Raw genomic sequence first — 26,222 nt, forward strand, 5'->3', positions numbered from 1 at the left:
TCGCCGGCCGGGCCACGCTTACCCGGCTCCTGCAGCGCTGGTGCCGGCCCGGGTCCGAGTAGGTCCGGTCCACCGTGAGCGCCGTGTCGCTCCCTGGCATCCCGGCTCCGGAGGCGGCGGTGGCTGCTGCCCCCCACACCGCCCACCCACCCACCGGCGGCCACCCCCGGGACGCGCTCGGGCGCCCCCAACTTTTCCTTTCGCCCGGCTCAGCGCGTCCTCGCTGGACTGGTGGCCCCGGTCTGGCCGGTGGCAGCTCACCCTGGCTTAACCCTCGGCCCAACTCGGCGGCGCCTCCGCAGGCTGGGTGCGGTAGAGCGGGCGGAGGCGAGCCAGTCTCCTCCCTCTTCCCTCCCCTCCCCGGGGGATCCAGGCCCCCCGAGGGCGCCCGTAGCCCCGCTTTCCTTCTCCCTCTCGAGCTCGGCCACAAGCTCCGGGAAAACTTTTTTCTGTCCCAGGATTCTCTCTTCTCCCATCAAAACAAAAAAGGCGTCTCCTCTTTAGGTGTATTTATACGTGCAAAACATGCGGCCCCTCCCTTCCCCGCCCCACGTCCAATCCGTCTCCAAATCTTGTCTCTTTCCACCTCTGCCCACTTCCCATGCGATTCCCCAACTGCCCCGAGGCTTGCCTTCCTTCTTCCCTTGGACCGAGCTCTCTTCTGCTGTGTTTCCCTTCCTCCTTCAACTCCACCCCACTCCACTCCACCCCACCACACAGCTGTCAGATACTTCTTTCTGATAAGGCACAGGACTACAAAAAACTTCTGGGACTCAGTATACCCAAAGGAGAAACCTCCACAATCTGGCCCCTATCTTCCTTTACACAATGACATCACATTCCTCCCCCTCACATACAATATTATTCCCTACTAGTCCCTAAACTAGTTTCTATCCTTTTCTTGTTTTAATAAGCTTTCGTCTATAAATCTGCAAGGTTCTCGCCTTCTACGGGCCACCTGTTGAAAATGGTCAGTCTAGTTCAAAGGGCACCCTCTTATTTCCCCTTCCCTTAACCTATGCCCTTCTTGTTTTTTTTAAAAATATATGTCGGCACAAGAGAAAGTCAGTACTTACTAAGTGCTTACTATGTGGGTTAGTGGATAGAAATCGAACCCAGGAAGACCCCTATGGCAGCCCTGATTTTTATGGGTTGTGAGACCCTAGTCAAGTCATCTAACCTCTGGGGACTCAATGCTCTAAGATTCTACCTCGAAGATTTAGATGCCAAAGAGCATTGGTAAGGGAGGGTTTCCTCATCTGGAAGTTACCCATACCAATGAGATCCCAGGTCCAATCCCGGAGCCTATGTGCGTGGTACTGGAGATAGAAACACACAAGAGAAAAAGTTTGGTTACAGTAAGTACAAAGATAAGTATATACACAAAATACAAGTAATTTCAAGAGGAAGACAGTATAAACAGTATACAGGAGGCAGAGAGACACAAAGAAAAAAATCACTTGTTCTGTAGTCTTGACTTGAGTTCAAATCTTACCCCTGATAACTTACTACCTGTCGCTCAGTTTCCCTGGTCCTCAGTTTCCTCATCTACAAATGGACTACAGTACCTAGAGTCTAAAGTGTTTTTCCGATGGGCACTGGGGAGAGGGAGAAATTAAGAATGACCTTAATGAGCTATACTTTGAAGGAACCTGTTTGTGGAGGGATTCCATTCCAGGCACTGAAGCAAGGGGTGGCATGTCCTGTAAGGAGAAGAGGTAGCAGGGCAGTTTGACTACACCAAAGAGTGGCCAGAAGGGAAAGAATGTGAAATAAGACTGGGAAGGTAAGTAGAGATCACATTGTACAGCGCTTTAATTATCAGGTTAAGTAGATGATCCTAAGCTACTAATTTAAGTATCCTGAAGTTATCAGGAAATGCTAGAATTAAGCCTTATGACCCTGGTTGGAGAATTTAGGGAAAATGTAATCTAAAATAGGCCTACTTCTACATGAAGCCTTTCTTAAGATACCACTGCCTCCCTCCACCCCATGTTACCTGGTATTTCTTTCATATATCTCATATATGTACAAACTTTCTCCCCTTATAGGACATGAATTCCTTGAGGGCTAGGACCGTCATGTGCCTTTCTTCTCATTCCCAGGCCATGGTATCTGGCACATAGTAGGTGCTTAATAAGTGAAAGCTGAATGTATCTCTAACATCTAACCTGAGTCTGGCACATAGTAGGTGCTTAATAAATGGTAGTTGACTGTATCTCTAACATTTAGTGTGGGTCTGGCACATAGTAGGCAATTAATAAATGCCTACTGATTGGTTCGGTTACTAAGAATTAAGGGTCAGTGGAAAAAACACTGGACCTACTGTGTGACCTTAGCCACACCAATGACCTCAGTGTCCTTAGTTGTAAAATCAGTATTATAGTACTGTCTAGACCTACATCACTAAGATGCTGCATGGAAAGCAATTTGTAAGCCACACTCTACTACTATAGTGAGCCCACTAAAAGAAATCCATCTGTTGGTTAGGAGTAGGAGTAATAGAGCTGTACTTGGCTGGGAGTCCAAAACCAAGAGAAGATTTTTGAGATTCTTTTAGTTTGAGCAAACTCTTTTCTTGCCTCTTTTCTGGTCATGGGGCTGCCTTTTATATATTTTTAAATATTTAAAGATCTGTGATTCTGTCAGTGGGGGGTACTCTCTCCACTGAGACAGACTGTAATCCCTCCACAACTTAGCAGAAAAATTTCTGGAGTTGCAATAGCTGAAAAATTCATCATTCCATGGCTCGGCTGGTGATGAACTTAACCTAGACCAGTTCTTAGTCAACAGACATAAAATCTGTCACCAGGACCATACTAAACCTTTCATAACTTAGTAGGACACACGCACATGCACACACACACACACATACACATACACACACACACACCAGTTCCCCTAAGAAAATGGGCAGAGTTGATTGCCATCTGGCACTCTGGGGAGAAGTAGTACCAGATGGAAGAGAAGGTCTAGCACCTTTCATTGGAGAAAAACAGCACTCTGGTAGTCCCCTGAGGAGGGAGAATTCCCTCTCTGAAGGTAGGAACTCAAAAAAATACGCTGTCTCTTATTCCTCTGAATACTTACTTCTCCCTAGAGAAATTAATGAGAATAATACAATAAAATCATATATATTATTTAGAGGAGGACATTTTAGCTCATCTTTTCTTTTTAATCATTAAATTGGATTGCAAGAAATTGATTGATGTGTTAATGGAACTCAAACCCAGGCCTGAAGTGTGAATATTTATCCAAAGTTTATATTGCCACACTAGACATGGAAAATTCACTGGCTAAGTCCTAACTCCTCAACCAGGGACTCTTAACATGTGTTTCCCCCTGCTAGATTATAAGCTCAAGCTGAGCCAGCAAGTATGTATTAAGCACCTACTACGTGTCAAACACTGAGTTAAGAATCAGGGACACAAGGGCAGGCAAAAAAACAGCCCCGTCTCCCAAGAAACCCCGAGTCTACTGGAAGAAATGTTTCAGTCATGTGTTTGTATCCTCTCTGTGGGGCAAATAATAGGTGTTTAATAAATGCTGATGGATTACTTGATTAAACCTGCCCCTCCAGCCTTATTTCCCACTATTCCCTAATACAAACATTATTCAAAATGGTTTCTTTTCCCCGCAAACTCAACAATAATAACAACAAAAAATGTATTGTAAATTACCCTTGAAGTAATTTAATCTATGATTTGTCGCATTCTTTATATCTATTCACTATTTGTAGTATTTTTAACATTTATTCAATACTTATAGCATTATTTACCCTTTATTTACTATTTGTAATATTTTACATGTTTATTATTGGTAATATTATTTACTTTTCATCATATTCTTTGCATTTACTTATTTACTATTTGTAATATTTTTTGCATTTATTATTTTAGTGATTGCTTAAAGTACCGCTAGAGAATTTTTAACCCAAATCCCTGGGATCATCTTCTCAAAAATGGGAACCACAGGACTACACTGTCTTCTCACTGACCATCTCCTCAGGGACACAGCGCTTGCTCTTTCTTTCTCTTCGGTCATTCTTTGTCTCTATCTCACCACCCTCTGCCTGGATATTGTAGCCCTCCTATGCAAATCCTTTCTGTCCTTCCAGACCCACACCCTCCACGAATCAGCCCATGCTACTGCAAGGCATTCTAGAGAAACACAGAGAAAAGGTGGAATCCTCCTCCCCTTAAAGAAGTTGAGACACATAGAAACATCATTAGAAATGCATATCAGCTTATGCTAAGGGCATAATTGGCATGCCTTTACGAGACACTAAAATAAATACAAAATATATACTCAGTAAACATAAATAATTTAGAAAGGTGAGGCAGAGTTCAGCAAAAGCCTAACAAGCAGTTTTGGAAATTTCTAGAAATAAAAAATCCAGATCGGTTTCATATCATCCAAATGTACAAATCAGTGAAGTCAGTTGCTTACCTTCCCCCCTTTCCCCTTTCTGTTCTTTTCATTATCATTTTATCTTTATTCTTGTATTCCCAGCACATGGCCTGGTACCTCGAATAAAATGGGTTCTTAATTGAATATAGGCCTCTCAGTACAGTAACTGCTGTGTTCTATAGGCACATTTTAAGTATTTGATAAAGGTTGCTTGAGTTGAACTGAATGCATGCTACTAGCCTTCAATTACTAATAATAGCTAGCTACAGAGAGCAAAGCATTTTACATGTGTCATCTCTTTTGATTAATTATATCAAGTATGGCACTTTATGGATACACTTAAATGCTATTTGACTACGGAAAAGTCACTTAACCTTTCTGTTTCAATTTCTTCATCTGCAAATGGGGATGATAATTAGCATCTACGTCCAAGGATTATTACGAAAATCAAACAAGGTGATATTTGGAAAGCTCTAAGGATAGTGCCTGGCACATAGCAGGCAAGAGATAAAAGCTAGCTATTAGTATAAGCAGCTGCTGGTCTTCTTATTTTGTTGGAGAAGAAATTAAAAGAGACAGAGGAGAGACAAACTGATAAATGAACAGAAAGCCAAACCTACAATGAAAAAAAAGAAATATATATTTTTTCAGAAATATATTTCCTTCTCATGTATGACTTTACATACACTAAATTGAAAAAAAAGGCACAGTAAGTATTTAAAAAGAGGAACAGGGAAAGAAAGGGAGAACAAATCTGGCTTTATGAAATGGAATAAAGTCGCTCAGTGTGTACATTTACAAGTTAGCAATTTGTACAGCACAGTTTACAAGCCAGATGCTGGCTAGCTCACCATGAACTCAGCTTACACTTTAAAATGACCTGGCTGCTAGAGTGTTTGGAGCAGCATTTTTTAAGACTCTATGTAGGCTGACTTTTCTTTCCTTTTTAAAAAAATTTTTTCCCCTGATTAACAAGCATGAATTTTCTCTTCTACCTCCAATTGAAAAAGAAAAACAAAGACTTTGAAATAAATACATGTAGCCAAGCCAAAGAATTTCCAGCTTTAGCCATGTCCAAAAAGCCATGTCTCGTTCTGTACCAAATCTGTTGCCCCTTTGTCAGGAGGTGGGTAGCCCAAATCATCATTGCTTGTCTGAAATCATGGTTGGTTACTGTATTGATAAGCGTTATTAAGTCTTTCAAAGTCATTGCTGTTGCTGTAGGAACCATTCTCCTGGTTCCATGGGCTAACTTTTTCTAGGACTCTGCCCAGAGATGTGCTGATAAATGTTTAACAACTGGTTCTTTATGGAGGAAAATGCTCCTGTGACAAACTTTTTAGTTTAATCTGCATATTAATATTTTCTCTAACGTTTTCTTAAGTCTAGAAATCAACAAAATACTAACTCAAACCCCGATTTGTAGTGTTCACCAATTTCAAGATGTACATTTAGCTCTCAGGGTCCATAACATCTGGCTCCAGCCCCAGGCCCTACCCCACACAGACTAGCCCAGTTTGTCCTTAAAACGAATTAACTCTGGCCTTGAGATTTAACTAGCCCAGAGTTCTAAGACTCCAACCCCATGATGAGACTTTCTGGTCACCTAAGAGCATAAGAGAATCCAGCTCAAAAGGAATCAAGACTTGAAAAATGTGGTGCCACAGCCTGCTCTCTTAATACAGATATGGGGGTGGGCTTCATCTACCTCAATCAGGGATGTTGTACGCCTGCTGAGAATCCTTTCATGCTCTAGCAAACTAAATTTCCTTCTGTTAACTGTTAGTCTGGTCTACAAGTGTCTCATTTAATTCCAGTCTCAAGTCTGAACTACTAGACATGTGAGGCAGCCCTGGCACATAACAGATGCCAACTTAAATGAACCCTGTTAGCCTTCACAGGTGATGGATGACCCCTGTGCTTCACTGTTAGGCACATAACATTAAGAGATCTAGGAGACCCCTTGAACACTGACTAAGTGGACCCTTCCAATCTCCCCTACTACCACCCATGAAACATCACAGGATAAGAAGGCACAGATATGTTGAGATCAGCCCTTTTGGAGGGAGTTATCCACACTGATGAGATGTTGGTATAAAAAGCTAGGATGCTATGAAGCTGCATTCAGCATTGGGTCCATGACTATGAGTTTCTGATGTTCATCATCTCCACAATGAGGAGATTGGATTAGCTGGCCTCTAAGATCCCTTTCACTCTATATCTCAAGTCAAAGAATATTCAGAAATAGGCGATGAGGATGCTGAAGGGTACCGAAATCAGGCACTGTGGAGGATGGGCTAGAGGAACGAGGGATGTTTAGGGTAGAGTCCAGAAGACCTCCAGGGGCAGATGATCACTGGCTTCAAGCGTTTAAAGGGTCATCATATAGAAATACTACTCTTATTCTACTGTCCCCTGGGTGGTAGAACCAGGAACAATGTCTATAAGTAGATGAATTGAGGCTTGATGTTAGAGGAAAATTGTACTAATCATCAGAGATATTCACTTGTGTCTCTGGAGATTATGACTGTACTCAATTGAAAATCTCTAATCAGAGAACCACTTCTCAGGGATATGGGTGGGGTGGGAGGTGGTTTCCTATTCAGGCATGGGTTGGGTTAACTAGACCAACCCTAACCCTACTCCCTAATTCTGACTCCAATTATCTTAATAGCATTTTTTTTTCCAATTACATGTCAAGATACTTTTCAACATTCATTTTTACAGATTTTGAGTTCCAAATTTTTGTCCCTCGTCTCTCCAAGACAACAAGCCATCTGCTATAGGTTATACATATACGGTCATGTTAAACATCTTTCCACATTATCTGACTCCAGTTACAGACAGCTAGGTGGTACAGTGAATAGAGAGTCCAGAAGACTTGAGTTCAAATATGACTAAGTACACTTAATAGCTGTGTGATCTTGAGCAAGTCACTTAACCTGTCTAGCTTGGTTTATTCATCTGTAAAATGGAGATAAAAGCACCTATCTTTCAGAGTTGTTGTGAGGATCAAATGAAAAAAACAGTTGTAAAGTATTTAGTACAGAGCCTAGCACATAGTAGGTGCTTAATTCATGCTTTTTCCCTCCCTTCCTTTTTTCTTCCCTCCCTCCTTCCTTCCCTTCCTCCCTTTGCTCCTGGACCCATCTGGTAGTCTTGTGAATCCTATGGACCCTTTTTGAGAATAATGTTTGCTGCCTACAGTCATAATCGAAGGAAAAGCTAAATTTCAATTAGAGGGTAGTGAAAAAGTTTACAGAAACCCTGAAATCCATCCATAAACCCCTGGGGTACTGAATATTACCTCTGAGATAATAGTCTGTGATCAGGCCATTTGTTCAATCTCCGCCCCACCCCTGCCACTAGCCCCTGCCTCCCCGCCCCCCATACCCGAGGATAATAGCTGTTAATGACTCTGGGGCTTCAAGATTTGCATCACTCTCTCCAGTCCCAGGGAAAACAGCAGCTGGCTATCAGCAAGTTGAGCCCAAACAGCAGGAATCAGGTAAACAATTTCATTCTGCAGCAATGACCAACAGATCAGCGGGCGCTTCAGCACTCCCTCCCTTTCTGATGGTGCCTGGCACACAGTAGTCACTTAATAAATGTTTGACTGACACCTCATTCCCATTACACCAGGACTATTGCCTCATCCACACAGATGGTATCTGGGATCACTGCTTAGAATGGTACACATTCCAACATCTCTGGTATAGCAAGTACGCATCTATTATCCACTATCAGTGGAAAACGTCCCAATATTTCTAACTGAGCAGAGTCCTCCCTCAACCTTCTCCCCATTTCCCAAGCCCAGATTAATGGACTACCAACTTTCCTAATAACCCTAGGAAGTCACCACCTTCTAGAAAACTGTCTTCACTAGTACTAGTTACTATAGCCTCGCTCTGTCTGTGCTGGCAGTCTCTGATTTCTAATTCTTTGGTGAGTGAAAGAAAAAGGGAAAGATTTAGAAATGTAAGGTTAGGAGACTACATAGTACTGGGGGGGGATGTCTTTGAATCAATGCATGATTTTCTTTATTTTTTTAATCACTAAGCCCATTTGGGTTTTTGACTTTGCATTTGCTAATGCTAATGTATATATAATATATAAATATATATTTCTTAAATATATGCATTTCTTATATATTCTTGTATATAAAAGTCAGGTTGCTTAAGATTAATAAATGAATGAATAAGCATATATTAAGAGATGGAGGATACAAATACAAAAAAAAAGGTAGTTCTTGCTCTCAAAAAGTTTATATTCTAATAGGAGGAGACAATACATATAAGAGAATGATGACCTGGAAGGGATCATTCCATCTGAGAAGTCACAGGGACTGATGAGTGGCATCACGGAGAAATTAATATTCATCTGCAAAATAATTCAATTACTATTCTTAGAGCTAGAAGTGAAAAGGGAGGGGGGCACAGGAGGTACATGAGGACATGGATGATGTGTTATTAGGGTTATTAGGAAAGTTGGTGGTCTATTCATCTGGGCTTGGGAAACAGGGAGAAGGTTGAGGGAGGACTCTGTGCTCAATTAGGAATATTGGGACATTTTCCACTGATAGTGGATAATAGATGCGTAGTTGCTATACCAGAGATGTTGGAATGTGTACCATTCTAACATCTGTGAGGATGATGATGTGTGTCTGGGGATGGGCTTGATAAAGAGAATTCTTGATAAAGAGCTGAGGAACCCGGGTTACCAGGGTGGGAGTTGGAACACTGGATCAGATCATAGAGCCAGCAGGGACCTCAAGCCATCACGTCCAAAGCCTCTCATTTTACAAAGGAGGAATCTGGTGCCCAAGGAGGTGTGATTACCCAAAGTCACTCAGCAGTGAACATTGGAAGTGGGATTTGAACCCAGAACTCCTGACTCCAAAGACACTCTTTCTATGGGTGCTCTTCTACTTCAGAACCTTGAAAGCTTAAACCTCCCACTCTTGAAGTAGTATAGTCAAGATATTGTAGTGTCATAACTCTTCCACTGTTCCTTCCCAAACTGGGGAATACAATCATATGGAAAAGTCCATTAAGATATATTTTGAGCAGATATTACAGATGGACTCTAAATTTAGTCTAAAATTCCACAGGAGGAGGAGAGTGGGCTGAATCACATTTGGCGATCCCAAGCTTCCAAAACCCATTTTTTTGACATTAATATTTGCTCAGTGATGCAACAAGGCTGTGAATCATGGAATACCACCCTCTCCAAAGAATCAAAATTCCAGTGTCCCAAGGGTCAATATTGTTTTTATCTTTGGATCCTCAGGGCCTAGAATAATTCCTGGAACAGAGTGTATGTATGTATGTATGTATGTATGTATGTGTATACATATAAACATGCTTGATACTTTTTGAATAAATGAACAAATTAATAAGTTGACCAATTATTATTAAAACACCTAGCATGTGCACACATTATGTATTCGCCTTTCTTTGTATCACCAATACTTAGCACGATGCCTGGCAAATGGTAAACATTTAATAAATATTCACTGACTGATAGTCAACACCATCTTTTGCCTCCATACCTTTGTTGGCCATCACCCATGTATGGAATGCCCTCCCTCCTCACCTCAGCCTCAGAAAATCTCTATTTGCCTTTGAAATGCAACTCAAGCACCACTTTCTACATGAAACCTTTCCTGAGACCCCTGCCCCTCAACAGCTAGTCCTCCAAGGACTAGCGGGAGCAAAATTTCAGTGCGAGCATTTATTCCTCAGTAATCAACAAATTTACAAATCAAGGTTGATTTGTTGATTATCTATAAACTTAAGAAAGCAATGGAGAAAATATTAATACCAGATTACACTTAAAAGTGCTTGGTGTGAACATTTTTTTGAGAGGGAGGAGTCAAACATTTCCCAGCACCCCTTCCTCCCTCCCCAACTGCCTTGTATTCAATAACTCTTTACTGTATCCAATTCTCTTTCTTTTTATATGTTTATACTTATATATGTCCTTGCTTCTCCCATTAGAGTTGTGTTTGTCCTTCATTTTCGAAGAGGATCATGACATCAGAGAAATGATGACTTGATTTGCACTTGGCTTTGTTTTGAGTGAGGGAGGGCTGTGCAGGTCACCAGCCTCACTTCTCCTCCTGAGCCATCTGGATTCAGTGAACAGATATTCATCAGGATGACTGGAGATGGCCCAGAATGCAATGGGAGACCTTGGTCTCTTTGGTCTTAGGCCTATTTGGGTACTCACTTAGGGTAAGGTAAGGCCCATTAGAGTACAAGTCTATTTCAAGTAGGATTGTTTCATTCATTGTAGAGTAGGTATTTCCCTAGTGCCTAATATATTGCCAGGCACATAGTGGGCACTTCATAAATGCTTTTTGATTGGTTGATTGATTGATAAATAAATCTAAATAGTATAGATTATTATTCTGGAAGACTCTGACATAAAAAGTGGTATAACAGACATCACTGAGGACATGGGACTAGAATAGGAGGTGAAGCCGTCACATAGACAGAGGGCAAGATAACAAACAGCCTGTATATTGAACTAGAACCTCACTAGCCATCTGGTCCCTTCCTGGCCACCACTCCCTTTTATGCGTTTTCTTCTCCTATTAGAATGTAAGTTTTTTGAGAACTGTCTTTCCTTCCTTCTCTTCCTTTCTACCTTCCTTTTCTTTCTCTTCCTTTCTTTTTTCTTTCTTCCTTTCTTTTTCTTCCTTCCTTCCTTCTCTCTTTCTTTCCTTGCTTCTTTCCTTCCTCCTTTCCTTTAGTAGTTTGAGCTTCGATGGTTTAAAACCACATTAAGATTTTTGGGACACCCTGTGTTAAGAGACCCAGAACAAGGTCTCCTGCCCATTGGGAAATCTTCTTTATGGAATGGATGCAAGGTCATGGAAAAGAATCACCCAGAATGATATAGCTCAGAGCTCCACTGCTAGGGAGAGAGCCACACAAGAGCCCTGATTCACTCATGTACCAAATCAATTCAGGAGCCACACTCCTTTCAAACATCTGTATATGAACAACAGGTTTCCAGTTCCTATTTTTGGGTTCCACTGTTTTGGGTGAAAATGACTTCCATTAGGTAACCAAAATGCCCTTAGAGAATGATTTTTAAAAATATCTATGCGAGGCAGGAGGTACCAGGGAGGATACTCAAAAGAAACTAATACTTCCTGTATTAAAATGAATCTATGACTCCCAGCATAAATTTGACAGGATGAGGCACATGTGCTTTGATTCAACAAGACTTTATGAATATTTGTTTAATAGGATTAAATGTCTGCTATATGAAAGACACTGGGCGCTAAGCTCTGGGCAAGACACACACGTGCAGAGACTCAAATATTAGCACTGGCAGAACCTGGGAGGGTGTCTCATCAGTGTAATGCCCTCCTTTTGTAGGTGAGAAAACTGAGGCCAGAAACATCAAGGGAATGGCCCAAGATGGCAAGATCCTAGATTTAGAACTCAAAGGGGCCTTAGAGGCCATGGAGCCTAACCCTTTTATTTTATATATGGGGAAACTGAGCCACAGTATGTGTGCTAACTGACTTGTGTGGTAACCAGTAGAGTCAAGATTCTCTGAATCCAAATCAAGTATACTTTTTAAAAATTGTTTATTTCTTTTTATTTTATTCAAACTCATTCCTTTTCACACTGGGTTTGGGGCAGAACCTAGGCTACACTTAGCAACACTGTACCATTTGATATAAAAGAGAATGGTTCTCTATATTAAGAAAATACTTGAATGAGAGGAAGTGGTTGAGCAGGGTAGACTATAAGTGAACAGAGAAAAGAGCAGAGTGGGGGTGAAGGTGGGGAGGACTCAGCAGGAGAGGGGGAAGACTTGAGTTCCTGCCCAAAGACCATCCAGTCTTGAAATTTCACATTGGCTTTGAGAAAATCCTAATTATAACCTGCTTTCAGGCAAGGTTGTGTTGTGCTGAAAGTTATTACTCCTTATTAACCTGGGAGCTCCTTGAAATCAAAGACTGAGAATTTTTATTATTGTTTACTTGGCCTTTCTCTGTACCCCCAGTGCATAGCATCGTGCTCGGCTTGGCAGATGCTTCACTATAGAAACTGACTGACTAATGACAAGCTTCACTTTGGCGAAGGTGGCAGAGCTGATAGTGCAACAGATTTGGAAAACTGGAATGTGCTCCTGGGCAAACCATTTAACTTGCACTCTGGTTTCCCCATCTGTAAAATGGGGACATTAACAGCACCTCCCTCACACGTCTGCTACGAGACTCAAGTGAAGTAATGTATGTAAAGCATCTGACAAAATCTTAAATGGCTCGAGAGAATGTGAGCTATTATGAAAGTCTTATTTCTGTTTCTTTCATGCAACATTTTTTTTTCTGTACCTTCTCTGACCCTCCCTCTCCATAGGATAGATGCTGTTATCCTAGACCTGTGATTTCATTGATATAGAGAACTTTCAGGTGAGGAAATTCCCTTTCCTCAGTCAATCAGTCAACAAGCACTTATTAAAGGCATTTATTAACGTGACAAGCAATGCGTTAAGTATTAGGGAAGGGGGTGGAGAGAGAAAGTTGAAGGGGGAGAAAAAGCAAAAACTCCAAACCAAACAAAAACCAAACAAAAAGTCATAGTCCCTGCTCTCAAGCAACACACATCCTACAGATGCAAGTTGTCCTCTTTCTGGAACAGTTACTTGGGGGCATTGAGAGTGTAAATGAGTTGTCCAGGGTCACATAGAGGCAGAATTTGAACTCAGGTCTTCTTGGCTTAATCACTGTATCCCAGTGCCTCCCTATTATGAGGATGACTTGAATACAGTTACTTAAGATATAGATTCCTCAAGATGAAGAACCTCCCCACTAAAGTTACTTAATCTCTCTTGGTGTCAGCTTTCTCATAAGTAAAACAAAGAGACTAACCTTTTGTTGTTGTTCAGTTGTGTCTGACTCTTCCTGACCTCACTGAGGGTTTTCTTGGCAGAGATTCTGGAGTTTGCCATTTCCTTCTCCAGCTCATTTGACAGATGAGGAAACTGAGGCAGACAGGGTGAAGTGATTTGCCTTAGAGGTACACAGGTAGGAGGTGTCTGAGACTGGATTTGAACTCAGGTCCTCTTGACTCTAGGGCCAGCACTCTAACCATGTACCATCTAGCTGCCCCATAAAATGCCCACTAGGTACAAATTTCTCTACTGGACGCTCTCATCTTCTGAATCACATATGTTTCATGGGATATGCCTTGGACATTCGTATTCCGCATTATTATTATTTACCTACAATGTTAAGTGACTTGCTCAGAGCCACTCCTCCCAATCCCACTGGCCAAAAGCAGATAGTGAATTCAGATCTTCATGATCCCAAAGTCAGTCTTTCTGTTCATGATCCTACTTTGCCTTGAAGTGACAAACATGACTATAGCATCTAATATGCCAGCGTTATACCTGTAAGGTAATTGTAATGAACTTCTTTCCCCTAGGAAGCAGATTCACTTTGCAAACTAGAAAATGTGGTGGAATTGAGAGAAAATGTAACATACAGTAACGAGAGGGTGTTAGAGACTGACCCTCCTCCCCCAAAGACCTGCAGGAGAAGGGACAAAGGAAACAAAAACTGGAACCCTCCTCCCAGGCTGAGGATGAACATCAGCCCTGCACCAAGACTGGAGCCGGTCAATCTGTTAATATAAACATTGATTGAAAGGAAATATGTTTCACATGATTGCACATATATAACCTATATCAAATTGCTTATTTTCTTAGTGAAAGGGGGCGTGATGGAGGGAGAAAATTTAGAACTCAGAATTTTTTAAAAAATGAATGTTAAAAATCTTCTTTAAACTAATTGGGAAAATAGTAATAATATTCAAAAATTATATTATATTAAACTTAATAAAAAATTAAAATATTTATTAAGCACCTACTGTGTAGTGGGTAATGAATGGGCTAAGAGCTGAGGATTCAAAAAAGCAAAAGACAGTCCCTCTAATAGGGGAGATGATGAGTAAACACAAATGTATAAAGCAAGCTGTAGGGTAGCATCTGACAGGTCGGCAATTTTAGAAGTGAAGTTCTACTCCAGTTGGTTAAATATATGGTAGGATGCTTCTGGAAAGTATTATTCAAAGCCCCTCTATAGGAGACGCCTACCCCAGCAGGGCTGAGATTGAAAGCCTTTCATGGCTTGGCTGCCTCCCTTCTCTGTTGACCTGTATCCACAGCCCTGCTTACAGCAGCTTAGCTTGACCTCTTCTGCCAGAGCTGACTCTACATCGTCTCCACCAAGCTCCCAATCTCAGTCTCAGTGTGCAGGGGAGAATTCTGGATACCACAGCTTTGGACTGTATATACTAGCAAGACGTGAACTTGGAAGTTGGCTGGGAAATGAGGGCAGGGCCTTGAGAGTGAGCATACTTTTAAACATGTCATGGGAGCAGAAAATCCAATTGGCATCCAGGTGAGAGTGTGCTTTGCTTCACTTTATGTCTCTCTCACCCTATTTCCTAGTGTCTAAAGGATCCTTCCAAGGTGATGCCTGTTTGATCTTGACGATGATCTCGTAATGTTTGAATTGTGATTTTGGAATACTTCCATAAAAGAGAAATCTGGTGAAAACAAATGTAGCTGCCCTGCTGAGACAGGTGAGAGGGCAGGCCCAGCGGCTGAAGAAAAAGAAGCTTGTTACACAAATGAATCCCTTAGTAGCACAGTACAGAAGAACATGAAAATGGAGTCAGAGGACTTGGGTCTTCTGATGCTCAAGAGGACAGCTAGGTGGCTCAGTGGATAGAGTACCTGGCCTGGAATCAAGAAGATCTGATTTCAAATCCAGCCTCAGACACTTGCTAGCTGTGTGACCCTGGGCAAGTCATTTAACTCTGTTTGTCTCAGTTTCCCCATCTGTCAAATGAGCTGTAGAAGGAGATGGCAAATTACTTCATTATCTTTGCCAAGAAAAAAACAACCAATTGGAGTCATGGAGAGTGGGACACAATTGAAAAATGATTGGATTTTATTGGCTATGCCACAACAATACTAATTACAATGTCCTTCCACTATAGGCAAGTAGGTTACGTTTGTTTTTCATTTTTGAAGAGGGCCATGACATCAGGAAAATGGTGACATGACTTGCAGTTGACTTTGCTATGGGTGAGGGAGGGCTATGCAAGGTCATCAGTCTCACTTTCTCCTCCAGAGCCATCTGGGTCTAGTGGCCAATATTCATCAGGATGACTGGAGATGGCCCAGGATACAATGGGAGACTCTGGAGACCCTGGCCCTTTTAGGCTAAGGCCTTTTCAGGTCCCCACTTAGAGTGAGGTAACACTCATTCAGTGAATAGGCCTCTTTAAGAAGTGAGTCAAGCGATGGTCCCTTTAAGTAAGAAAAGAAAGGAAAGAAGAATGGGGAATAAGGACAGCTCAGAGATCAAAGGGACCTTAGAAGTTGCCTGACCTAATCCTTAGTTGCTGGAGAATCCTCTCTGCAACATTCCTGCCAAGGATCTCTGTAGGCAGCCCAGTGTACAGAATTCCAAGCTGGAAGTCAGGAAGACCTTTCTATCCACTTTCCAAAGCTACCTGTCATGATATTACAATCCAATTCTTATCACTAGCAGCTCAGACCACAGTAGAAATTCTCAAAACCAAACTAGCTGGAAGTGTCTCCCAAATTAACACTTTCCTTCTTTGCTAGTAACTGACAACTCAGAGGATACAGGGGAAATCTTGAGCTCCTGGAAGAACTTCAGTATGGCAATGAGGAGTCCACCAGGAACCCTAAAGGGACTTCAGTCAATGATTCTGTGACCCGTCCACTCTCCATTCCCTGCAGCCCAACGCTGGGTGGGGTGGTGGTGGGCAGTGGCATGTGGGTGCATCTAGGGCTAAGAGGCTGACCCTTGAGGAATTTCAGCTGGCTACTGGCTTGATGTCCCAGGCCCACTGTCGCTCAGGACGACTCATAAATAATTGTTATCCAAGAATAGGAGCCCAGTTCCAGTATCAGAAAGGACCTTGGAAGCCATCTGGTCCAACCCCCTCATTTTACAGATAAGGAAAGAGAGGTAGGAAAAAGGGAGAAGAAGTGATTTGTTAAGGAATTCATAGGATTATAGGTCTAGAACTGGACAGAAACTCAGATACTCTCTAGTCTAATCCCTTCATTTTACAAATGAGGAAACAGAGCCCAAAGGTCTGTTTGCCTAAGGTCACAAAGGTTAAGCAACAGAAACAAGACCTGCATCCTGGGTTCACTGTACCAGAAGTTACAACCTCAATGGCTATAATAATATAAATGGAAAGAAGAACTAGCAATACCCCATCCCACCAAAAAAAAAAAAAACCCAAAACCCAGCCACTATGGAACTGAAAAAGCTGTGTTATTAAAATGGCCAAGCCTAGCTGTCAAGAAGAGATGAGAAAATGAATTTTTCTCACTTTGCAGAAGTGGGAGGACTATCAGTCTACTCAGACTCCACTGATGGGCTGGTTCTTTCAAAGTGGCTTTTTTTATTCATTTATTCATTCATGTATCCATTCATCTCTTTGTTCATTTGCTTAGTCATTTCTTTTTTGTTTTTTTTTTTCTGGGTTTCTCTCTCTTTCTTCTGTTATAAGGGATGGCACTCGGGGTACAAAAGAGGGAAGGGTTCATAGAATCAAAAACTTAAAACTAGAAAGGACCTTACAGGCCTTACAGGTCCATCTTCCCCATTTTATAAATTAAGAAATGGAGGTTAAGTGACATAGCCAAGGTCATAATGTAGTCATAGAGGTAGAATCTGAACCCACCCCAAATCAGACACCAAACTCAATGTTCTTTTTCATTCTACCAAGAATATAGTCAGAAATAAGGGTGACATCATCCTTTTTTAAAAAGAAGTTGTAACCAGGGACAAGTTCAGTGATTATGTATTGATTTGCCTTCTATTTCTTGTGGTTTCATGAAAGCTTGGAAACCATTCAGGGATTAACCCCAGCCTACTTTGTCACAGGAAGCCACAAAATTTCAGAGTGCCTCTAAACGTGCCTGAAAACAGATGGGACCATCAGAGGTTTCTGTGCCAACAGTGATCTTTAGATATGTTCACCCTCGTGGTGACTAAATAGGGACTTACTCCCTACTCCATCCTTGATCCAATAAATATTGACATCTTTCCCTTACTTATTAAGCAAACTGCAGGGCATGGGATCCCACTGTTCTTTTCTGGGTTGAGCTACAAATAGCTGGCACTTTGGGTGAATGGGCACTGAGAAGAAACTCAGCATTTGGTGGGAAGTCCCTGTTCTCATCTCAGCCTCAGAGGTGGAAGGATAGAGGCCTTGGCCAATGAGGAGGACCCTGCCCTGGGGCCTGTCCAGGATTGATCATTCTTGAAGAACCCCAGCAATGCTGCTCCCCTCAATCCCAGCTCAACACACCATCCTGACTGCTCTACCTTCCTATTTGGTGTCCTTTCCATTGTCCACCACTTGCCCAGTCCTTCTCTTTTGTTTTGTCTGCTTGAGAGCAGAGACCTTGAGAGCCCCCATGTCTTCCAGCTTCATAAACATTCTCTCTCTCTCATTCTCTCTCTTTCTCTTTTTCTCCCACTCCTGTTCACTTTTCCCCTTCTCTTTCTCTTCTTTCCATTTTTTCTCTCTTTTCTCTCTCCCTTGTGTTCCCTCCTTTCTCTGTGTCTCTTTTCTTCTCTCTCTCTCCTAGTTTTTTTCTCTGTCTCTTTCTCTCTCTCCTTCCTTCCCTTTCCCCCTTGTCCCCTCTTACCTGTCTGTCTCTTTCCCTCTCTCTCCCTTGTCTCTCTTCTCTCTCTCCCGCACTGATACCTCTTGTCTCTCTATCTCCACCCCCCCCACCATCTCTGACTCTCTTTCATGTACCTATTCACCTAAATATAGAAAGGAACTGAGAGATCAGCCAGTCTAGCCTCACTGAATTTACAGAGGAGGAAAGTGAGACCCTAGAGAGGTTAAGTGACTTTCTTAGGGTCACAAAGTACTTGTCTTTGGTGGGATATGAACCCAGGTTTCCCTAATTCCACGCCTAGCACTCTATGCATTCTACCACATTGCAGGCAGTATAAGCTTGCTGAACTTGAGAATCATAAGATGGGAGTTCTGAGTTTGAATCCAGATCCTACTATATTTTTCTTAGCTTGAGCTCAGGAAAACTGCATAACTTCTCAGGGCTTTGGTCACTTCATCTGTAAGATAATGAGGCTGGAGAAGGGGGTGATCCCTGCTAGTTCTAAGACTCATCTGTTACTTTCGCCATTGGGATCAGGCCCTATGTGATAGTAATGGAAGCCTGATGTAGATAGTGAAGAATGCACTGGACTTGAAGTTATGGAAGACCTAAGTTCAAATTCTACCATTCAACACTTACTAGCTGTGTGACCTTGGGTAAGTCATTAAACCAATCTGTGCTTCAGTCTTTTGTGAAATGAGGGAGTTGACTTCCATGGCCAGGGTGTCCTCCAGTTAATAACCCAATTTCCAGGCCTGAACATCCAATATTTCCAGTGATAAGAGGTTTTTCTTTTTTAAAGTATCCATATTCTCAAGCCAAATTACAGTTAAATGACTGGGAAGACCAGGGAATGCATGTTCTCTGCCCCAGCAAGGGCAGTATTGATGTTTCTAATGGCATCATGCAAATTTAAACCAGAGATTCTCAGAACTCCACTGCATTTACTTCAGGGGGTGGGATCAGGGCATTTAACCTGCTCCCATATTGGCTGCATAGCCTACATTTGCTTAGAGAGAACATGAATTAATCAGCACTTAGGGAGTGAGAGAAGGGAATTATTTAATATGGGTTACAAAAAGTTCAGTGAGAAACACTTATTCAAGGACTAGCTCATTAACTTGCCAGAAGGATGGAAATATGCATTTATTAAGTACCAACTATGTTCTACCCATTGTGCTAAGCCCTTTATGTTATCTCTTGTGATGCTGATGACAACACTGGGAGATAGGAGCTATTATTGTCCCCATGTTACAGTTGAGGAAACTGAGGCAAACTGAGTTAAGTGACTTGCCCAAAGTCACATAGCTAGTAAATGTCTGAGGCTGGATTTGGATTCAGGTCTTCCTGACTCCAGGCCCAGTGCTCTATCTACTGTGCCACAGCTGCCCAGAAAAATGAATTGACAAGCATTTTAAAATCATCTATGTTTGTATCTCCTAGGAGAAGAAAAGCTCACAGAGAACAATGGCAATTGTTCATTTCTTGGTATTCTCAATGCCCATCAGAAGTCCTAGCATACAGTAGGTGCTTAATAAATAAATTTTTGTGGAATTGATATCTCTTGAATATCTACTATGTTTTTACCTTTCAGATCAGTTTTGATTGATTGAGAGAGGGAGGAAGGGAGAGAGAGGATGGATGATGGGTAGATAGGCACAGATAGATAGGCAGATGGGTAGATAGGTAGAAAGACAAAGAGATGGTAGATGATAGAGATAGATAGACATAAACATAGATGTGCAGATAGATGGATGGATTGATAGACAGACAGACAGATGGATTGATAGAAAGATGGATAGATAGACATACAGATGTTAGATAGACAGATGATTGGTAGACAGACAGATATATGGATGGATTGATAGACAAACAGATGGACTGATAGATGGATGGATTGATAGATAGAAGGACTGATAGATGGATGGATGATATGATAGATATGATAGGCAGAGACAGGTAGAAAGACAGAGAGATGGTAGATAATAGAGACAGAAATAACAGATGATTGACAATAGATAGAGATAGGCAGCTAAGCAGATAGCTAGCTAGCTAGCTAGATGGATGGATAGACAGGCGACAGCTAGATGAAGGATTTATTAATTATCTGCTACGTGTCAGGCTCTGTGCCAAGCTCTAGGAGTACAAATACAAGGGAAAGACACCTTGTACTCAGAGTGTCTACATATTAATGGGGAAGACAACATATAAAGGGGTGAATGGGTAGGGGGGGGTGGGGGATTGAGAAAGCCTGGAGGTTTCTTAGCCTAGCCTTCAAGCCTGCCTACATCTTGACTCCAGTGTATGTCCCCAGCCTCAGTTCACCTTACCCTCTTTCACTCAACGTTCCTTGTCACACAAGCAGGACTACTAAACTGCCTAGGAATTAGTCAGTCAGTCTATGCCTTGCCTTAAGAGACTGAAAACCTAGAATTCACTCCCTCCCTAGTTCTACCTCTCTGGCTCCAAATCATCCCCTTGCTCCAACTCAGTCTAAGGCAATGACAAAGGCTGAGCTGTAGCTGGCACCGGGAGTCAGGAAGACTCATTTTCCTGAGTTCAAATTAGCCTCAGACACTAGCTGTGTGACCCTGGACAAGTCACTTCACCCTGTTTGCCTCAGTTTCTTCATCTGTCAAATGAGTTGGAGAAGGAAATGGCAAACCACTCTAGTATGTTTCTCAGGAAAACCCCAAATGGGGTCATGGAGAGTCAGAAATGACTTAACAGGAACAAAAAGCTTTTAATAACACCCTGTTATCTTTTCTTATGAAGGTTTATGCACTACAAATTCTGATGGGTTTTTGGAGTTCTGCCAAATTTAATTAATGGAACAGGTTCTGTTTTTTTAGAACTTCTTTCCCCCCCATTTTAGGACAACAGATAAAATCTAAACTTGATTGTGGGCTGAGTTCAGTGGAGAGGGAAACAGGTTCCTTTTATTATTAAGTAAGACTAGGTCCCTCATAAAGCAAAATGTTTCTGGAAGAAAAAAATATATCCCAGGCCCCAGTGCTGCTTATCTGAGTTTTAGAGTCCAAAGTAACATATGGCTGAGCTTAAATATGCTTTGTTTAAAATCCTAGCTCAGCTCTCTTTCAATTCTGCGGGTATATTCAGGGCATTAAAGCTGCATCTGGCAGCACTTTACATCACATTTGTACTCTAACAGAAAAGCATATTTCCCGAAGAAAATGAAGCATATCTTTAAAAAAGGAAGTCTGGGTCTTTCTGTACTAGCTATGTCTCTCCACTGGGGACAAATCCTTTGCCAGGACATGGAAGCTCCCAAGTCAGTGGAAATGAGAAAAGCCATCTTTATTTTTAGAAATCATCCTTAAAAAAAAGTCTCAGAGACCACAGCAACATCATAATATACAGGACCTTTGGTGGTTGACATTAAAATGGGGATTCTCATCTTTCTTTCTTTTTCTTCCTTTCTTTTCCATTAACAATTCTTCCTTTCTTTCCTTCATTTTTTCTTCTTTCTCTCTTCTTCCTTCCTTTGTCTCCTTCCTTCTTTTTTCCTTTCTTATCTTTCCTTCCTTTCTCTCTTTCTTTCTCCTTTCTTTCTTTCCCTTCTTCCCTGTCCTCCTTCCTTCCTTCCTCCCTCCCTTCCTTTCTTTCTTTCTCCCTCTTTCTCAAGGTCACAAAGGTAGTAAGTATACAGAGACAGGATTATAACTCAGGTCCCCTTGACTCCAAGTACTTCCCTCTGACCATTACCCAACATAGTCTCTAAGCACATATTTTGGGTCCAGTACCTTGCTCAGCATTGGGGAATCAAAGACAAAAAACAAATCATTTCCTTCCCTTTACATTCTACTGGGTTTTTACTGTAGCTTCACTGATGAGTAAGTAAAAAGAGTTACAAAATAAATACAAACAGACTGAGAAAGGAGATCAGTGCTAATAAACTAGGGAGGGTCTCTTGAAGGGATAACACTTGAGATCAGACCCAGGAGCTGAGGTGAGGAGGGAGTGCCTTCCAGGAATGAGGGAACAATTATTTCAAAGACAGGAAAGCAGAAGATGGAAAATCCAGCAAATCCAATAAAGGAACATCATTAAGCTGGTTAGTGTGGTTGGAGTCAAGTGAGTGAGGGTGAGTAATGGACAATACTCTGGGGAGGCCACAGTGGAGCCAGATCCTGGAGGGTTTTCAATATTAAACAGAGGAGTTTGGATTTTTCCTGGGAAGGAGGGCAATGGGGATTGTCAAATGCTTATGGGACCAGGTTGTGCACATGGTCAGACCAAAGTAGAGGTGCTGCCTATAGGTTAAAAAAAAAAAAAGCCTTTTGAAATCCAAATTGAATAATGAATTTTAGTTTTTCATGTCTGAGGAAAAGGATTTGTTTTCAATCAGGACTTACTTTGGTAGCCTGGATATTTAGATGGATTTCTGACATAATGGAACTATGATTGGATTTGAAGATAGGGACCCAAATCCCAAAACCATTCTTTGTATGTGCCCTTAGACATTCCACCTTTACGGAGTTCAGTTGTCTTTCCAGAACAATTATAAATCCCTCTGTTTGGCCTTTAAAGTCCTTCACATTCTAACAACAACTCACCTTCTCAGCTTAATTATGATGTTCATACATTCATTCATACATAAACATTTATCAAGCACCTACTATAAGCCAAACGCTGTGCTAACACTGGCAAAAACAGGCAAAGACAGTCCCTACCCTCAAAGAGCCCACAGTTTCATGAAAGAGACAACCATAAATCACTACACATCTCTTAAATGCCTACTATGTGCCAGGCACTATGCTAAGGACTGGGATACAAAAAACAGCCTCTATCCTCAAGGAGCTCCCTACTCACACAGGTCTCTTTACTGTTCCCCATACATGTCACTCCCTTTCCCATCTTTTTATTGACCATCTCCAATGTCTGGGATACTCTCTTCTCATTCCTGCCTCTAGGAATCCCTAGTTCTTATCAAGACTAAGCTCCAGCACCACCTTCCAGTTGAAGCTTTTCTTGATTCCCCAAAGATGCTGGTGCCCCGCTCCCATCATCATGTACCCATTCTCTCTCTCCCTCCCTTCCCCCCTCCCTCCCTCTCTCTCTCTCCCTCCCTCTTTCTCTCTCTCTCTGTCCCTCTCTCTCTCTCTCTCTTCTCTCTCTCTCTCTGTACATGGTTGCTCCTCCATAGAACAGCACGCATTTATACAGAGATTGAGGGTTTGCACAACAGTTTATAAATGCCATCTCTTTTGATTTTCATAATAACCTTGTGACATAGATGCTATTATTATCCCCATTTTACTTCTGGGACCAGGGACTTAACATGGTTCCAGCTGAAGACATTGAGCATGAGAAAGGTTAAGTGACTTACTCAGGGTCACACAGCTGATAAGTGTCAGAGGCAAGGTTAGATCTAGGTCTTCCAGGTTCCAAATCCAGTACTTTGTCCCCTATACCATCTACCTGCCATGAGTCCCTTGAATGTAGAGATCAGTTCTCTTGTATCTAGGTGCCTACTACAGCAACTGGCATAGGGGTTGTTCAGTTGTTTCGGTCGTATCTGACTCTTTGTGACCCCATCTGGGGTTTTCTTCGGCAAAGGCAATGAAGTAGTTTGCCATTTCCTTCTCCAGCTCATTTTACAAATGAGGAAACTGAGGCATACAGGGTTAAGTGACTTGCCCAGGGTCACACAGTGAATAAGTCTCTGAGGTCAGATTTGAACTTCGAATGATGAGTCTTCCTGATTCCAGGACCAACACTTTATCCATTAGGCCACCTAGTAGGCCCTTAAGGAATGCTTGTGGATTGATCTATAAAATGAATGGTTGAATTCTAGAGAGCAATTTGGAACCATGCCCAAAGGCCTATAAACATATGTATATGCTTTGATCCAGCAATACTGCCTTTATGGCTGTATCCCAAAGGGATCATAAAAATGGGAAAAGGACCCACGTGTACAAAAATATTTATAGCATTTCTTTTTGTGGTGGCCAATAACTGGAAATAGAGGGGATGCCCATCAATTGGGGAATGGCTGAACAAGTTGTGGTTTATGAATGTAATGCAATACTCTTGTGCTATAAGGAATGATGAACATGTAGACTTCAGAAAAACCTGGAAAGACTTATATAAACTGATGCTGAGTTAAGTAAGCAGAATCAGGAGAACATTGTACACAGTAACAGCCACAGTGTGTGATGACTGATTTTGATAGACTTAGCCCTTCTCAGCAATGCAAGGACCTAAAACAATTCCAAAGGACTCATGATGGAAAATGCCATCCACATCTAGAGAAAGAACTATGGAGTCAGAATGCAAAGCAGAGTGGATTATTTTCTTTTCTTCTTTATTTTGTTTTGTGTTCTTTCTCATGGTTTCTCCCATTCACTGTAATTCTTCTGTGCAATATGACTAATGTGAAAATGTGTTTAATAGAATGTATATGTAGAGCCTATATCAGATTGCATGCCATCTTGGTAAGGGAGGGGAAGAAAATTTGAAACTTATGGAAGTGAATGTTGAAAACTAGAAGTAAATAAATTAACTAATTAAAAAAAGAAAAATGATTGAGATATTCCTTCTAAGACAAATGCCTGAATGTGAGGCAATTCAGTCATCTATATACCTACTCGTGTAACACTTTGACTTGACACCAGATCAAATGATGATCATGAAATCCAATAAGAAAATATAGTAAATGACTTTTCCAGGCCAGAATGGCACAAAAGGTCAGTCCATGTTCAACAGGAATAAGGACCCCTCTAGAAAAGTACACATCAGCAGGACCAGAGTTGTGTAACCTCTATAACTTTCAAGGCTCTGTGTCCAGAGACAGCAAGAAAGGAGGATCCTGTAGTCAAAACTCAAGGTAAGGGCAGCTAAGTGGTGCAGTGGATAGTACCAGCTCTGGAGTCAGAAGACCTGATTTCAAATTCAGCCTTAAACACTTACTCACTATGGGACCCTGGGCAAGTCACCAGACCCTAATTGCCTCCAAAAACAAGAAACTAAACAAACAAACAAAGAACAACTCAAAGATAACCAGAGAGCCTTAGGGTAGGGGACCTTGGAAGCTTGGGGAGTGACAGTTGGTGACAAGCAGTTGTAGCATTTATCAGACCACTACAGCCCAGATACCCTGAGGTCTCTTACAGAATGTTTTGAGATGCCAGAAAGAACCCTGAAGACCCAGAGCTCTAAACTTCAAAGATGCAGGAGGGTCTAATCCTGATTTAGCCAAAGGAAGTAGAAATCAGCGCAAAAACCCAAGTGATCCAAGTAGAGACCAAGTACTACTGACTATCCTGCCTAAAAGAAGGGCAGGGGATAGAACCTGACCCTGGCAACAAAGTGCCAATTCAGAAATTAAACCTGGAAGGATAAGTAAGTAAAAGAAAATAGCCAGTGTCAAAGAAATACTACAAATATTAACTCCATAACAACTGCAAGCAGAGGGAGGAGGAGGGGAAACTTGCTATTTCTTATAATTAGGATACATCAGATGAATCTCTTATAAGAAACAGGCAAAGGAGGTCAAAACAGCACAGTTTGGAATAGAGATAGAAAAAACTCAAGGCAGAAACAAAGTGCAAAATGGGTACAGGGTTTAAGGAAGACAAGGATAATGCCAGGGAGGAATTTCCTGATTCCGAAGGGGGAAGGGAGAAATTTAAGAAGCAGAATCTAAGGGGTTGCCTTTAATGAAGTCTTAGACGATTGAGGAGTGGTTGAACAAATTGTGGTATATGGATATAGTGGAATATTATTGTACCATAAAAAAATGTCAAAAGAAACAATGTCAGAAGATCCTGGATAACGTGAACTGAAGGAGAGAAGAGGGCAGAACTAGGATAGCAATTTATACAAGGACAAAAAAAGAAAAGAAAAATGACTTCAAAAGACTTAGGAATTATGATCAAAACAATAACCTCCATGTCCCCAGAGGACCCAAGAGGAAGCATGTTGCCTACCTCCTGACAGACACAACCACTCTGTGGATTGGATTTAATTCATTTTCCTTCTTTGTTACAAGATTTGTTATTGTTGCTGGTGCTGTTATTTTCCCCTGAGAACTCTCTAGGTTTGTTTCCTCTTCTGTAAAGTATATGGGTTGG

General features: G+C 41.6%; 1 protein-coding gene across 2 annotated transcripts in view; it reads right to left on the reverse strand.

The window, feature by feature from the left end:
* The window catches only part of TMCC3 (transmembrane and coiled-coil domain family 3), a 172,707-nt gene that overhangs the window by 107,504 nt on the left and 38,981 nt on the right, over nucleotides 1–26,222 (reverse strand). Inside the window, exon 1 of one of the 2 annotated variants that reach the window (XM_072655597.1) lies at nucleotides 23–511. The exons of the other annotated variant lie outside the window; for it this stretch is intronic. Within the exon in view, the coding sequence (XP_072511698.1) occupies nucleotides 23–100 (78 nt within the window). The 5' untranslated portion in view covers nucleotides 101–511. Of the gene's footprint in view, nucleotides 1–22; nucleotides 512–26,222 lie in introns of those variants that run through there. 2 annotated transcript variants of the gene reach the window in all.

Source organism: Notamacropus eugenii, chromosome 3 (assembly GCF_028372415.1).
Source record: "Notamacropus eugenii isolate mMacEug1 chromosome 3, mMacEug1.pri_v2, whole genome shotgun sequence".
Taxonomy (NCBI): domain Eukaryota; kingdom Metazoa; phylum Chordata; class Mammalia; order Diprotodontia; family Macropodidae; genus Notamacropus; species Notamacropus eugenii.